The sequence below is a fragment of the Natator depressus genome, chromosome 6, assembly GCF_965152275.1.
Source record: "Natator depressus isolate rNatDep1 chromosome 6, rNatDep2.hap1, whole genome shotgun sequence".
NCBI classification, from domain to species: domain Eukaryota; kingdom Metazoa; phylum Chordata; order Testudines; family Cheloniidae; genus Natator; species Natator depressus.
In genome coordinates this window covers 114549751-114566585 of record NC_134239.1, presented here as the reverse complement: position 1 = coordinate 114566585, position 16835 = coordinate 114549751, and the positions used below count along the sequence as shown (strand labels likewise).

The window sequence follows — 16835 nt, the reverse complement described above, 5'->3', positions numbered from 1 at the left end:
TCGCTAAATGAGTCCATCCAAAGACTTTCAGGTCAGTACCTTGTTCCACGGTGGTGCACCCTCCTAACTCTTCCGGTAGCGTGCAGTGCCTGCAACTTCTTTTGCTTTTCATAACAGGATCTATTTTTGTAACCCACTCCCTTTTCCTCTACAGATCAAGACAGTTGTTTCACATGAGAGAGGTTTGGAAATCTAATGAATGACAGCTACAAATAAAATAGATCATCTTTTTAAACCATTTACCTCTGGGTTTAGGTTCTCTTTCTTAATCAGATGTGAGCTGGTGCAAAATGCTTCTGGCAGTGAATAAGGTATGAAATACTGATGGCAAATTCACAGACGGTCGGCTGAGAGACAGCCACTCTCAGTTAAGTCAATCAGAGCTGTGGTTGCTCAACCTCTCAAAATGAAACCATGAAACTCTTCTCTGTTCTTTGTAAAAAGCAACATTTCAAAATGAGAGTCTCAGTATGAACTCGAGTGAAATCAATTGCGAAGTACTTGGAGTACCATATCTGAGGTATCACCCTCACCCTACACCGGCACAAAGCTGTGAATGCTGATTACTGAATCTGATCTGTGAATTAAATCCAGAATGCTCTGCACAGTCCCAAGGACTCCCTATAAGGACCAAGGTCCCAGAACATGGATACACTTTATTTTGAGCACGTGGAATAGGATTACTCAACTGCCTGAGCTTCAGCACATTCTTAAATGCTCTGTTGAATCATGGCCAAGGTGAGCATCTCAGCAAGTCTCACCAAAAGGGTAGGAACCTATGTGTGCTCCTCTGGTTTGAGTGGTGTGCAGTAGACCCAAGGGAATAGAGAAGTGCAGCTACATTTACCGGAAGCTGCTGAAGCACTGTCAAGCAGACAGGCTACTGCTGTAGTGGCCCATCTATGGCTAAAGGGAACCGCCTGAGAAAGAGCAATGATTACCTCACCAAAGATGATTTTAGACGCTTAGCCAGGCTTCCAGTGCTTCTGAGGTTCACGCATCACTGCCAGAAATTTCAAATGAAAGACCAGGAGGAAGCTGCTAGATGTCATGTAAACAACTGATCTTATGTAACAGCTCACTTTCCTATCGCTGGATCTTGAAGCGCCTTCACGTAACACCTTCACATCACTGCTCATCTGTAACCCTTATAAATGCATCACAATGCTGATGGGCAGTCAAACTGCCTCTCTGGTCTGCACTACAGTGTGGCTCTCCACTGGCTGTTTTGTACTTGTTATGTATGCAGAATGCTCACTGAGAGAACCGAGTGAAAAATTCATAGTCAATCATTTAGTCAACACGTGTAGGCTTTTGTTAGCTGCAGGAGTTACCCCAGAGCTGCTGCTGACTTTCTTGAATTTATTCATTATTCTGAATTATTTGTCAAATGTTTCTATAAAAAACTCTGGTGCTCCATCTTGTTTACAGCTTGTGTGAGTATTTTGAAATCTGAGCTGTCTAGTTCATTTTGATTGGTTACCTAGGTTGCATGCATCTGATGAAGTGAGCTGTAGCTCGCGAAAGCTTATGCTCAAATAAATTTGTTAGTCTCTAAGGTGCCACAAGTACTCCTGTTCTTTTTGCGGATACAGACTAACACGGCTGCTACGCTGAAAACTAGGTCACATGGTTTTTGTTTTCCTGATTGGATGGGCATCACTCTTAGGAACATGATTCTGATGCAAGTACTCATGTTTACAAGTTTAAAGCTCACTGCCTCTGAAAAATCTCTACCATTTACTCAAAATTCAACCATTTGCATTAACACTCTTGCTGGTAAACTTGCTCATTAGACTATTCGCAGGAAGTAAATATGAAAAAAGTGCAAACACAACTCAAATAGGTCATTTTTTTATTTGAAAGAATAGTCTAGGAACATTTTTTTGAGATATTTGCCTACTCTACTCAGTGATATAAACATGAGTGCTGGATATGGCACAAGTGCAGAATAACAATTGTATTTATACAGTGACAGAGCAGAAGATTGCTTGTGGGAAACAATTTCCCCTTCAGACTTGACTATAAGGTTCTGAAACATGGCCACCTTAGACTCATTTGGTGACACACCACTAGTGCTTTGAAAGGCTTATTTCTAAAGGTGCACTGTTTGTGAAAAGAATGTCCAGGGTGGACCTAAACTGCAAAATGATATCAAAGATCATGGCCCAGAACCATAAGGGTATTTCGGCTCCATTGAATGACTTTGGGGATCTGGGCCTGTCTCTCCAGAAGAGGCTTTTAATGGCTCGTCTTTCTTTGCCTGCTCCTATACCAGCGCCAACAACTGTCCTTTCTTACCACCTTAGATTTTCTCGTGGACATCTGACAGTCGTTTAAGGAGAACGTTTATTGACATCCGCCTTTTTGTTTCAACACTATGCCCGAGGCCAAAAAATAAGCACATCACTCTCTGCAGAGACCTAAATAGTCTCAAAGAAATAGTACCCATCTCCTTCCTGGGCCCAGCCACAACATCCCCAAAACAGCTGGGCGGTACGGGGAGGAGCCAGGGCAGTGATTCTCCCTCATTGGCTGACCAAGGAGGGGAAGAGAGCAGCTCACCCCTTCTGAGGAAAGTCAGGCTGCTCCAGGGGCCATTGAGGAACAATGATTCCTGATGGTCTCATAGAGAATGGATGACTCTGCACTGACCTCTACTGAGGGCTAGGTTCCTCCCCCACTCTGAATGCTAGGGTACAGATGTGGGGACCTGCATGAAAACCTCCTAAGCTTACTTTCACCAGCTTAGGTTAAAACTTCCCCAAGGTACAAATTAATTTTATCCTTTGACCCTGGATTTCCACTGCCACCACCAAACTTTAACTGGGTTTACTGGGAAACGTAGTTTGGTCACGTCTTTACCCCCCAAATCCTCCCAACCCTTGCACCCCACTTCCTGGGGAAGGTTTGGTAAAAATCCTCACCAATTTGCATAGGTGACCACAGACCCAAACCCTTGGATCTGAGAACAATGAAAAAGCATTCAGTTTTCTTACAAGAAGACTTTTAATAGAAGTAAAGGAATCACCTCTGTAAAATCAGGATGGTAGATACCTTACAGGGTAATTAGATTCAAAACATAGAGAATGCCTCTAGGCAAAACCTTAAGTTACAAAAAAGGAACACAGACAGGAATAGTCATTCTATTCAGCACAGTTCTTTTCTCAGCCGTTTAAAGAAATCATAATCTAACACATACCTAGCTAGATTACTTACTAAAAGTTCTAAGACTCCATTCCTGTTCTATCCCCGGCAAAAGCAGCATACAGACAGACAGAGACCCTTTGTTTCTCTCCCTCCTCCCAGCTTTTGAAAGTATCTTGTCTCCTCATTGGTCATTTTGGTCAGGTGTCAGCGAGGTTACCTTTAGCTTCTTAACCCTTTACAGGTGAGAGGATTTTTCCTCTGGCCAGGAGGGATTTTAAAGGGGTTTACCCTTCCCTTTATATTTATGACGCGCCCCCCAAATCTCAGCTAGGGTGAAACGCTGGCTGGGATTTCTTTCTGGAGCTCTAGGAAAAACAGAGTTAATAAGACACATGCACCTCTAAATATACTACCAAGTACATAAAGACTAACAATATTTTCCACATCTCAAGGACGATTTTAACCAGTTGATTCTGGGAAACTTTCACAGGAGAGTGCATCAGCCACTTTGTTAGAAGCTCCTGAGATGTGTTGGATGTCGAAATCAAAATCTTGGAGAGCTAAACTCCATCGAATAAGTTTTTTGTTATTTCCCATGGTGGTATGAAGCCACTGTAGTGCAGCATGGTCGGTTTGCAGGTGGAAACGCCGTCCCCAAACATAGGGGCGTAGCTTTTCCAGGGCGTAGACAATGGCGTAACATTCTTTTTCACTGACTGACCAGTTGCTTTCCCTCTCAGACAGTTTTTTGCTGAGAAACACTACAGGGTGGAATTCTTGATCAGGTCCTTTCTGCATTAAAACTGCTCCCACACCACGCTCGGACGCATCTGTGGTTACTAGGAACGGTTTGTCAAAGTCTGGGGCCCTTAGTACAGGGTCAGACATGAGTGTCGCTTTAAGCTTGTTAAAGGCCTTCTGACACTTTTCGGTCCACTGAACGGCATTTGGCTGTTTCTTTTTGGTTAGGTCTGTCAGTGGGGCGGCGATTTGGCTGTATTGCGGTACAAATCGTCTGTAATAACCGGCCAAGCCTAAGAAGGATTGAACCTGTGTATGCATCCGATGAAGTGAGCTGTAGCTCATGAAAGCTTATGTTCAAATTGGTTAGTCTCTAAGGTGCCACAAGTACTGCTTTTCTTTTTGCGAATACAGACTAACATGGCTGTTACTCTGAAACCTAGCCGTGGTGGTTGCTTTATGGCTTATTTTCAGCAGTATCTTGTCCATCAGGTCAATAGGGCACCATCTACTGTAACCACTTCCTTCCAGCTTCTGCCTTGCTGCTGACTTCTCTGCTACACTGCAGGTATTCTTGGGCAGAAATGCATCCTTTCAGTGACTAGCAGCAGGTGGGCGTAGGCAGTGCAGAAAGGTGACATTAAATAAACAACAGTTACTTCAACAAATGTGCAAAAAAAATGCTGTTTTTTGCATTGTTATAACTTTAAAACGGTCAAACTGGCAATGACTAGATTAGTGACCACTGTGAGTATGCGATACACTGGTTTCTCCTGCTAGCTTGTCCCATGCTTTGTAGTTTATGCATCAGCTACATGTTGTCTTGGATTATGAGCTCTCTAGGACAGAACTGGTTTTGTGGTGTTTGTACAGTGCCTGGCACACCGGGACCTGCTACTTTATTATGGTCATTGCGTGCTGCCATACTAACAATAATAGACTCTTTTTTCTTTTTTATACAAAGAACAGGAGTACTTGTGGCACCTTAGAGACTAACCAATTTATTTGAGCATAAGCTTTCGTGAGCTACAGCTCACTTCATCGGATGCATACTGTGGAAAATACAGAAGGTGTTTTTATACACACAGACGATGAAAAAATGGGTGTTTATCACTACAAAAGGTTTTCTCTCCCCCCCACCCCACTCTCCTGCTGGTAATAGCTTATCTAAAGTGATCACTCTCCTTACAATGTGTATGATAATCAAGGTGGGCCATTTCCAGCACAAATCCAGGTTTTCTCCCCACCACACCCCCCCCAAACCCACTCTCCTGTTGGTAATCTTATCTAAAGTGATCACTCTCCTTACAATGTGTATGATAATCAAGGTGGGCCATTACCAGCAGGAGAGTGGGGTGGGGGGAGAGAAAACCTTTTGTAGTGATAAACACCCATTTTTTCATGGTCTGTGTGTATAAAAACATCTTCTGTATTTTCCACAGTATGCATCTGATGAAGTGAGCTGTAGCTCACGAAAGCTTATGCTCAAATAAATTGGTTAGTCTCTAAGGTGCCACAAGTACTCCTTTTCTTTTTGCGAATACAGACTAACACGGCTGTTACTCTGAAACCTCTTTTTTATAAGTTTATCATACAGCATTTGTTCTGATGTTGAGACCTTCTATGTCAACTTTCAGGCAAGTGTATGTTTGGGACTTGGTCATAAATTAAACCTAAATAATTAAACATAAATTTTACCTGGGCATGAAGAATTCAGCACCTAGGAAACTCCAGCTAGTACAGAATGCTGCAGCCCATCTCCTTAGCAACATGGGCTACCACAAGCACATCACACCTCTCTGCCACTCTCTGCACTGGCTTCCCATAGAATTTTAAATCGAAGTTATGATCTCGGTCCTTATCTTCAAGGCGATCCATGGCCTCGGACCAGGTATCTAAAAGACCACATAAAGCTGGGGGATAAAAACCATGGTCAACAACTCTTCTCCTCGTGCCCAATGGAGCTCTCTAGAATAAGGGTAAAGCTCATCTGAGTAGGAGACAGGGCTTTCCCGGAGGCACTCCCAGACTGTGCAGTGTACTCCCCAGGAACTAAGGCCCATCACTAACCTCACCACCTTTCGCTCCAAGTGCAAGGCACATTTCTTTGACCTGCCTCCTTTAATATAAATATATAGTCACAGTTTTAAAAATATACCCTGAAACCCTACCAAAACAAGACCCTCCACGGCGCACATCTCACCCCCCAGGGAGAGGGGGAGAGAACAAATAACACCTGACAGATGTGAGTCACATTGTGCTTAACGCACTACTGGAAGGTTCTCAGATATTATTCTGATTAGCACAGTATAAGAACCTATATAGAACAGTTTTGACAGCCTCAAAACAGTTGCGTAGTTGTCGGTAGATTCCCTCACAGAAATCACCATTGCTTCATTGTCGAGTCATTCTGATGCTTGATGTTCAAAAAAAAAAAAAAAAAAGAAAAGGAGTACTTGTGGCACCTTAGAGACTAACCAATTTATTTGAGCATAAGCTTTCGTGCGCTACAGCTCACTTCATCGGATGCATAAAGTTTTTTTTTCCACTTTATGCATCCGATGAAGTGAGCTGTAGCTCACGACAGCTTATGCTCAAATAAATTGGTTAGTCTCTAAGGTGCCACAAGTACTCCTTTTCTTTTTGCGAATACAGACTAACACGGCTGCTACTCTGAAACCTGTCAAAAAAAAAAAAAAGGAATTTTAAATCCCCCTTGAGCGTATCTGGATCAACACACTGGGAACAGGAAGGTTCCATTCTCCAGCAAAGAAACATGAGGCACTGTGGCCCCTGCTAGGGGCAGAGGTTAATCAACCTGATTAATGTAGTGGCCCCTGGCTCCTAATGCCTATTCTGTGGGGCATGGTGTGCGACAAAAGGAGATGCAGAGAGCTCAGCCAGCTCAGTTAGTTTGTTTCCTTTGCACAGAGCTGATTCTTTAATTCCTCTACAAACACGCAGCCAGATTCTGATCGCCGCGCTCACACTAAGTAGCACCTTACCCCTCCACCAGTGCCAGGACTACTCTAGGAGCAAGGCATTTAGGAGTGAGGGTGTCAGAACCTGGCACACAAGGTTCTTCCTGTACTTGGCCCACTCATTTGTCATGATTGGAAATTCGTCTTCACTCAGACACTCCTGACAGCAAGCAAACCTCTGCTTGTGGTGAGCAACGCAGAGCTAAATATATACACACACAGACTTACATTCCTGTAAAACCTCTATTACTATTTATATAGTGCTATAGATGCATGTAGAGCTTCGCTACCCCAAGTAGCTTACCATCTAAGGGCCTAATCTATCCAGAGTGCTTCTACGGGTCCCATTACCATTGTATCAGAGTCCTTGTTATGTATTTATCCTCACCACATCCCGTAAGGTAGGGCAGTGCTGTTATCCCCCTTTTATGGCTGTGGCACAGAGAGACTAAATGACTTGCCCGTGGTCACACACGAAGTCTGTGGCAGAGCAAGGAATTGCACTCTGGGCTCTCCAGTCTCAGACTAGCTCCCTAAGCACTGGACCACCCATAGTCTATGGCAGCACTTACACAAATAGCCCCAGTGAAGTAAACTTCTTTGTGTGTGTAAGTGTTTACAGGATCAGGAGCCAGATGCAACACAGTAGATGGGAGGTGACCTAACAATGCCAGCTCATTAGGGAAGCTTGTGTTACTTCTGCAACTTGTCCATATATCTTTTTTAAAAATGCTCATTTGCTTTTATCTCAGCTTTTAAAAATGTTGCAAAAGTGGGATGGATTCTGCCCCCTTAGACGTCATTCCAGTGGCATATAGGGGCCACAAAGGAGCCACTGTAGAACTTACCTCCCGCACATGAGTAGTGTAGCGATGTGCTGCTTCCCTTCTCCGGCCCCAGTGTAGTTGGTGGGGGCATGCTTGTAGTGCTTGACATTATGGGGGGATTCTGGGCTGTGGAGTAGTCAATAGGCAGCCTGGGGAAGGCTGCCATAGTTAGACCAGCCCCTGAGGTTGCTCTAACTTATCCTGAAGGATGCTTCAGCCACCTTTGCTCTCTTGGGCTGTGCTTTCTGTGCTACAGCTCTCTCTGGAGACATAGCACAGAATCGAGCCCCATGCCTGGAGTGGAGGTCAGACTACTCCAGATTTGCCTGGTTTAAGTGTAATTTCAAGCTCATAGCAGGTACTTTGGAAGAGGGCTTAAGATTCACGAACCTTTTGAGTGAATGCGCCGCAGTTCTGAGCAGACCTGGTTGTTCTATGATATTGCTTTGAAACTATGTGACATTAATCAAACAAAATCAAGTGACACTCAGTAGCTGCGGTTGTGTTTTGCTTTGAGATTTTGGCTAAGTTTGAACCTGAGTCTTGGGATGTGACTGCATGTGGATTAGCATCAAACACCATGAGAACCTACTCAGCAACACCATAGCCCTTCGCACTCGCCTGATTATGGGTGACGGTCGTTAAACCTCCCCAAAACAATGACACCTGCAACAACAGCCTTTGCTTTTGTTTGTATGAATTAAAAAAAATCCATGGAGAAAAAACCTACAGGCCAGATTGTGCCTGGTCCTTATAGTGGTGTAGAGTCAGAAAAAACCCAGGAGTAAAGGGAACCTGCCCAAACCAATTGTGCATCCCACAGAAAGGCCAGGATAGAGCTGTTTAAAAAGAAAACAAAATAGTTCAAAAAATGAGTATTTTACTGGGTTGGGTGGGGTGGGGGGGGGTTATAATTTTTGTTAAATTTTGACTGTTTTCAAACCTCTCAGCATTTTCTCTAGAGATCCTGATGAAGATTTTTGTCAGTCCTTTACATTGGTTTCTTTTCTCCTCATCATAATTTTATGAAAAATGTAGTGAAAAAATTTGAAAAATAATCACCTCTTAAAGCCAGGCAAAACAACAGTCCCTGCATGAGGGGAGTGCAGGGGCTTCTCTGTGCCTAAACCCTAGGGGTGCAGGATGCCCCAAAGGGGCAAGGGAATGGCAGGGAGGAGATGGGGCCCTGTTCCTGACAAGCCCTCATGCACTGAGCTGCAGAGCAAGCCAGCTGAGTAGGGGGCAGTTAGCTGCAAGCTGTAAAGGAGCAGAGCAGTAAGTATGCTACCTGTACATGCCCAGGAGCTCCAGGTGGCCAAAACTAACTGCACTTTGGCTCCTCTCCACATCCCCTTACACTGGGCTGTGTCTAGGTGGACAGATGGAACGCTATAGGCCAGCCTTTCCCTCACTCGCCTGGGCCAGGGTGGTTAACACTGATGACGTGCCCCATGTCTAGTTCTTGTCATTAGTGGCCCCACGGGGGTGCTTCGCCCTCCTGTTCAGAGCACTTGGCTTTTCTTCCTTTCCTTGGCCTCCGCTTCTGACATTTGTTTACGTTCTTCTCTTTGTTCTCGGGTCTTTAACTTATTTATAAAAGCGAGGGCCATTTGCACCGTGACTTCCTGTTGTTTCCAAGAAGTGTCAGACAGGTGCTACCCACGTTCTGATGAAGAGCCTGACTAGCTCCCTTACTCGTCTGAAGTGCTACCTCACTTCACTGAAATGATTGGCTTCTCCAGGTGAGTAGCTGGGAACGGAGGGTAGAATCCAAGCTCTAAGTGAGAGCAACAACAGTGCATTAAAGGGCAGCAGTATCTGTAATGGGTCAAATTCTGATCCCCTTCTGGTGAGTCGCACCTTCTCTATGAGTATCGCTGTTGACTCCATTGAGCAAGGGGACCACAGGCTGGCCCTACATGATGGCTACTTTCAGGAATCTGCCTCTGCAGTCCCCACTAGCACCTGGAGTTTTGCTTGTGCCTTTGCTCTTCAGTTTGATGGGGAGCATTTGATGCTCTCAGTCTATGGAAAGGGGGATGCTGCGTGTGTCTATTTTCTGCATTCCTCGTGGTGGTGGCTTTGGGACTGAGCAGCGGCTTTGTTTTATTAAAGAGACAACGTGGTTTAGGGCCAGCTTATGATGCCCTCCCGCAGTGAGTCATGCTAGGCTGTGCTGAAGTCAGTGAGATTTCTTGTGGAGGATGATGCTCTTCCCCAGGAGTGAGGGAACCAGAATCTGGCTCCCAGCGAACAAGGCACAAGGCTGGCAGGTAGAAGATGGGGCTTTACCCCATCTCAGACACGGGCTTCCAGTGCAACTTGGGGCACTTCACCTCCCTGTGCCTTATTTTTCCCATCTCTGATACTTACCTGCCTCAGTGGGATGTTATGAGAGTTAATTAGTTAGGATCAAGTTCTGCTTGGCACATTGTGGGGAGGGCAAGGACTGGGCAGAAGGAACCTCCCCTCCCCTTGCATAGGTCACATAAAGGCCAAACTGTAATGATGCTGCCTTTGGTGGGACACTACTGAGAGTATCTATTCAGGACAAATTGCTTTTTTGCACCGACAAACAGCTATTTCCCACCAGGTTAGAGTCCCCCTCCCCCTGGTCATAGCATAATGGGTTAAACACAGAAAACTGCTTAGAGTAACATAGCATACCAACATTGCTATAAACTGGACTTTCAAGATGATACAGTTTCTGCTGTTCTTCCATTGCTTTTTTGACTTGGAGCTTAAGTCTGGCAGTTTCTTGTTGCTTCTGGCGAACCCTCTCCTCAGCAGCCAGCCGTTCCATGTGCCTTCTATGAGCCCTTTCCTCTCTCTCAGCAGCTTCTCTTTCCAATTCAGCCACTCTTTCTTTAGCTTCTCTCTCTCTTTCAGCAGCTTCCTTCTATCTTTCAGTTGCTTCTTCTTCCAGCCTTCTTCCAAGGCTTGCTTCTCTCTCATTCGAATTTCTGCCAGTTTTTGTTTATGTTCCAATTGCAGGCTCTCTCTCAGGGCTTGCAGTTTCATTGCTTCTGCCGATGCTTTCTGGCTCATGATCACTGATCTTTAACCAACACAACTCTCAATACCAAAATTCCAATTTGGATAGCGTGGGGTTCTGATCCAAAGCTTAATTGACCTGGTTCTGTGGATCCTAGCATGACTACGCCACTGTAACAAAGCTGCATGTGGCGGGACACTACTGAGAGTATCAATTCAGGACAAATTGTTTAGAGCAGGGCAGTTACAGCCCAAAGCTGGAGCTCCTTTACTATTAAGGCACGCCGAACCAGCCAAACAGAGAGGACTTCGGTTCTACCCCACTGGCTAACCAGAAGTCATACAAGCAATTACCTGAGATACTCCCGTTCCCTTGTATCACCACCAGCACCACTCCTTATGGGGATGAATGGTTATGAAAACCAATGCCCCAGTAAAAGAAAAAAGGTTCTCCCAATTCCAAAGGACCAAGCCCCAGAACCAGGTCAATAAACCAGTCAGATCTTACCCACAAATCACGCTGTTGCCAATCCTTTAGAATCTAAAATCTAAAGGTTTATTCATAAAAAGAAATATAGATGAGAGCTAAACTTTGTTAAAGGAATCAATGACGTACAGTAATGGCAAAGTTCTTGGTTCAGGCTTGTAGCAGTGATGGAATAAACTGCAGGCTCAAATCAAGGCTCTGGAGTACATCCACAGCTTGGATGGGTCATTCAGTCCTTTGTTCAGAGCTTCAATGTAGCAAAGATCCTCCAGAGGTAAGAAGCAGGATTGAAGACAAAGTGGAGGGGTTTCCAGGGCCTTTTATATTCTCTGCCATGTGGAAGGACACCTTTGTTCTTACTGTGGAAAATCACAGCAGCAAGGTGGAGTTTGGAGTCACCTGGACAAGTCACATGTCCATGCATGACTTAGTTCTTTTCAGATAGAGCAGCCATTGCTCACGTGCTGCCTTGAATGTTCCCAGGGAGGCTCCTCATATGTGGATTGGAGCCTCCAAAGGTCCATTGTCAGTTAAGTGTTTCTTGATTGGGCACTTAATCTGAAGATTCCTTTCTCAAGAAGCTGACTAAATGCTTCACTAATGCTACTTAGAATCAAACACATTGAGATACAAGTACATAGACAATATTCATAACTTCAAGTACAAAAATGATACACACATACAGACAGCATAATCATAACCAGCAAATCATAACCTTTTCATAGACACCTTACTTGACCTCCTTCGTACAAGATTTGGTGCCACTATAGGACCTTGGTTGCAACAACGATCTTTATGGTCACAGTGTGTATTAATAATGTCACACAAGCAGATTAGCAGTCTACTGCCTCTCTGAACGTGAACCATCAAAGAGATACGGGGTGGGTGGGGAAGTGGTGGAGCTGTGGCTCTTCCCCCTTACACACCAGCTTCTGGAGTGGGCCTGGCATGCTGGAGGAAGCTGGCTGCATCCCATCACAGGTCTAGAAGTGGGTGCGGTACTTGTGCACACCCACAAGCTCCAAGGCACAGTCTCTCATGTGATAGTGCAGCTCCTCACCATGCCCAATGTGCAACGGAGCCCTTAAAGTTTGTGAAGTGTTTGGAGCACCTCCGATGGAGAGAAGCATTCCTATTCCTTATTGAACTAAAACGGTCCAGGTTGTACTATGCGCAGTGAACACCACGCTTCAGGGATTTTTTTGAAATAATGTGGCTAATTGAGAAACAGTGTGAAAATTAATCCTGTGTTATACATAACTGGGAAAATGACTGGTGCTCAGTGTGGCCCTGTGTAGGCAATCAGTCCCCTAAACCTCCTGCTTTCTCTGACGCTTCTTCCTCCATAGGACATGGGTACCATTTTTTCCCGTATCTTCCTGCCAAAGCACTGGGACAGCAGGCAGCAACCGAAAAGCTTAAACAGGTTGTTAACCTACAGATCCATTAGGGTTTGAAATCAGAAGTCGGGTGTATAGGCAAAGAGTTGAAGGGGGGAGAAGAGGGGGAGTCTGTTAAGCATTTGGCACTACTCATGCTGCCTGTGGTAGATCTGTGGGAAATGGGGAAAGAAACCTAATCACAAAACCAGGCAATTAGAAAAAGGCAGAGTCTCATTTATGTCACAGATTCTCTGATTTATGTACTAGGTCAGTCACAAAAGAGAAGTTCTCAGGTGGGCCCTGTGGAAAGAGAGTGTAAACTCACTTAGACTGTAAGCTCTTTGGGACTGGGCCCGTCCATTTGTTCTGTGTTTGCACAGCGCCTAGCACAATGCGGTCCCTGGTCTACGACTGAGGCTCCTAGGCACCCCTGCAATACAAACAGTAAGAAGTCACAAACTCAATGTGCCTGAACCTCCATTTAGTTACACCAGTTTTGACTTCAGTGGAGTAGCTCTGGTTTAAAACTACCTGCAACATGGCAGCATCCACAAACTCCCTATGGGCTAGCTTGTGCAACTGTCCTGGTGAGCACCCACTCACATAAGCAGTGCCAGTGAAATCAAGGTGAGGAAGGGCTGCACAATCTAGCCCTGTGTTATCAGACCATTACCTTTACTGTCACATTTTTAACAGTCTTTTACGGCTGCTAACTTTGCATCGTGTCTTTTGATTCACAGGAACACAAATCGGGAAAAGCTATCCTGGGGTTTCTGCACACCGCTGTGTCCCCATAATGAATGAATCCAAGCTGGAATGCCCATCAATGCCCTATGAGGACAGCAGGATACTGCTGGTTGTGTGCTACAGTATTGTTTTTGCCTTAGGTTTTCCAGCAAATTGCTTTACTACATGGCTAACATTTGTACAGATCCGAAGAAAGAACGTTCTTGCTGTCTACATTTTTGGCTTATCGCTGTGCGAGCTGATGTACTTGAGTACCCTGCCCCTCTGGACTACCTATGTACAAAACAAACACAAATGGGAGATGGGGTCAGAGGTTTGCAAGCTAACAGGATATATCTTTTTCTGCAACGTATATATCAGCATTCTGCTCTTGTGTTGCATTTCTATTGATCGCTATGTAGCAGTGGTGTATGCTTTGGAATCCAAGGGGGTGAGGCATCAGAGAACTGCAATCGTCATCACATCCATTCTCTTTTCTGCGGTTTTAGTAATCCACTTCCCAGTATTTATTTTACCAGATGGCACGCAGACTTCAAACCGTACAACCTGCTTTGAGACTTTACCACTCAACTTACAATTGGCTTGTTTCAACCTTGCCAGGTTCCTAGTTGGATTTGCCATTCCTTGCACAATCCTCATTTTCACAAACTACAAAATTTTCCAAAGTACCGAAACAAGCAGCAGCTTGGGCAAACACCAAAAAGCCAAAGTGAAGTACTTGGCTGTGGCCATCATCACCATTTTTCTGATCTGCTTTGCTCCCTACCATTTGGTGCTCCTGATAAGATCCATAAACTTTCTTTTGCATCAGAACAGCTCATGTGCATTTGAACTTCGCATATATTCTACTTCTGCGGCCTTTCTGTGCTTATCCACTGCTAACAGCGTTGCTGATCCAATCATCTATGTCTTGGCTAGTGAACACGTTAGAAAAGATTTCTACGAGAGTATGACAAAATGGAGATATCAGTCATCCATCAATGCCAGCCTCAAGTTGAAAAATTCAAAAGAATCACAGGAAGTAGCACAGACATTGGAAAATCAAAATTTACCATAATCGCCACACTTTGAAAGGAACCGTAGAGCTGTCAACCATCAACAGTGTCTTAATGAGGGTTCTGCTAGCAGTGTTTAAGGTGCCCCCCAAAAGAGATGGCGGTCACGTGTTTGGGGCATCACAACGTGGGGATATTGACCCAACATTTTGATGTGGCTTTGTCACAATGCATGGCCCCAGCACTAAGTTCCCGGAGGCTATGTCGGAGGAGTGTGAATGCCTATCAGACGAGGGATCTGATGTCTGCCTCCCAACTTACTTAAACCACAGCCCGCCAGTATTTTCATTCTAAACCACGCTTTGCAAGGAGCAGCTACAGTCAATTGACTGGTTTCCTTCAAGTCAAACTAAAACTTGACAAATTTATTCTGAGGCTCAATCTTTTTCTCGTACGCTTTCATCTTCGAAGGCGACTCTGTGGGTTCTAATCGAGATGGAACATCCCAGGGTTTGCATGCATACATGCAGTAGTATTTGGGGTTAAACACTGGAAATGGTAGACCAAATTAAAGCCCTGTAAATATTTCTAATAAGCTTTAGACATTTGGTTTTAATTTACCTGACATCCTCAGCGGAAGGAAGAAATCAAGAAGAGTTCCTTGCGTTCAGAGTTACCATAAGTGACCAGCTTAGAGCAGGTTTCAGAGTAACAGCCGTGTTAGTCTGTATTCACAAAAAGAAAAGGAGTACTTGTGGCACCTTAGAGACTAACCAATTTATTTGAGCATAAGCTTTCGTGAGCTACAGCTCACTTCAGCGGATGCATACTGTGGAAGCTGCAGAAGACATTATATATATCTTCTGCAGTTTCCACAGTATGCATCCGATGAAGTGAGCTGTAGCTCACGAAAGCTTATGCTCAAATAAATTGGTTAGTCTCTAAGGTGTCACAAGTACTCCTTTTCTTTCAGCTTAGAACATACAGACAAAACCCCTGCATCAAGCTATTGTACAGGTCTGGAATTCATGGAATCATCTATTTCAAATGTTTGATTCTTTGTTTGTTCAAACCTTGTACTTGTACTTGATAAATCTTGCAAGACGTTGTAGCATCTAGTACATTTATGACTATTTTTGATGATTCCTCTACAGTTTGAACTTGAACCTTATATCTGAAGGGTTTGGCTTGCCATCAGTCCCTTGCAAATAGAACTGCAGGGTCTAAGTTGGGAGCTGATCCTTCAGTATTAGTGTTTGGTCCAGATCCTAGCAGATAAGAGTCCACAGCACAGTTGGCTGCCTTATTAACAGCAAGGTATTGAGACGCAGAGGCTGATCTACCTTCTGGCACTAGTTAAGAGCTCCCCAGGACATGATAGTGGTATACGGGTGAGACAGTGCTGAGAAACTTTCATTACTGCTGGCTACACTGTACCTGCGAATAAATGGAGATATGTAGTGTCCAGTGCCTTCAACCCAGCATATCTCATAAGGACAAATTAAAAACAAACAAAAAACTAAAACAAGTAATTGTCAGATGGCAGCACATGGTCTGCAATAAAATCTCATGCCTTTCAGACTCCCACAGTCCATACGTAAAGTGGGCAAAAGATGACATGAAATCTTATCTTGAAACATTCTTGGTATTTCTTTATTTAAATTAGACTTTCAATGTTCTTCTAAAATACAGTAATGTCATTGTAATTTATTTGTACTGTTGCTCCCGTATTTCTTTTACGTAATTAATGTTACCTTCTTGACTAAACCAGAATCAGATATGACTGTATATCTACTGTAATGTTTATTGTAACTTTTATTGCCATTTAAATGTATCATTCTCTCTTCTTTTTTACATTTTGAAAAAGATATCTTTGAGCCTGTTATACCAATAAAATAAAAACCAGCAGGATCTTATTAAAGGGGAAAAGGCAAAATACCACATTTATTGTGAATACAGAAAGAATCATAGTAGGCAGTTAGTTATAGCTATAACATTCCATTCAATCTCATATTTATTCACACATTCATTCATATACACACACACACACACACACACACAGGTTCTGCTACGTTGTTATCATAGTTACCAGCCTTAGAGTTGCTCATGCCAAGCCACTGGCCAGGTGGTCTGGACATGAGGAGGGAGCAGGGCCTTGTCAGATGCACATCTGGTGCTCCTGGAAGTTGGTTTGCAGAATCAGACCCCAAAGTTCTCACTTTCTAGAGTCCATTTTTATAGGAATTTCTTCCTATGCCAGTCTATGGGAATTGCTTCATCATGCTGTTGCTGAATCAATCAGCAGATGGCACATTCCTGACGGCTCTGTGCTGCCAGATGTTATCTTGTTCTTTGGCTCTCCCATTCTTGAGGCTGTTGGGTGGATTCCAGTCTACCCTCCGGGGGTCCTCTGGTTATTTCCACTTGACACCTTCTTCAGCCGATGGACACTGCATTCTCAGGCTGGCACCTCCCTGATCATTTAGTTATTATCCACACCAAGCATCCATCCACATACATCCTCTATCTCT

General features: G+C 44.2%; 1 protein-coding gene across 1 annotated transcript; it reads left to right on the top strand.

Moving 5' to 3' along the window:
* Positions 1 to 9302: 9302 nt before the first annotated feature.
* On the top strand, positions 9303 to 15040 carry GPR132 (G protein-coupled receptor 132). The gene is made up of 2 exons (XM_074957186.1): positions 9303 to 9441; positions 13303 to 15040. The coding sequence occupies exon 2, from the start codon at positions 13359 to 13361 to the stop codon at positions 14364 to 14366; it is 1008 nt and encodes a 335-aa protein (XP_074813287.1). The 5' UTR covers positions 9303 to 9441; positions 13303 to 13358; the 3' UTR covers positions 14367 to 15040.
* Positions 15041 to 16835: the final 1795 nt, after the last annotated feature.

Excerpts from the sequence above, each read along its gene's own strand:
- GPR132 (XM_074957186.1), top strand. The coding sequence starts at position 13,359 with ATGAATGAATCCAAGCTGGAATGCCCATCAATGCCCTATGAGGACAGC.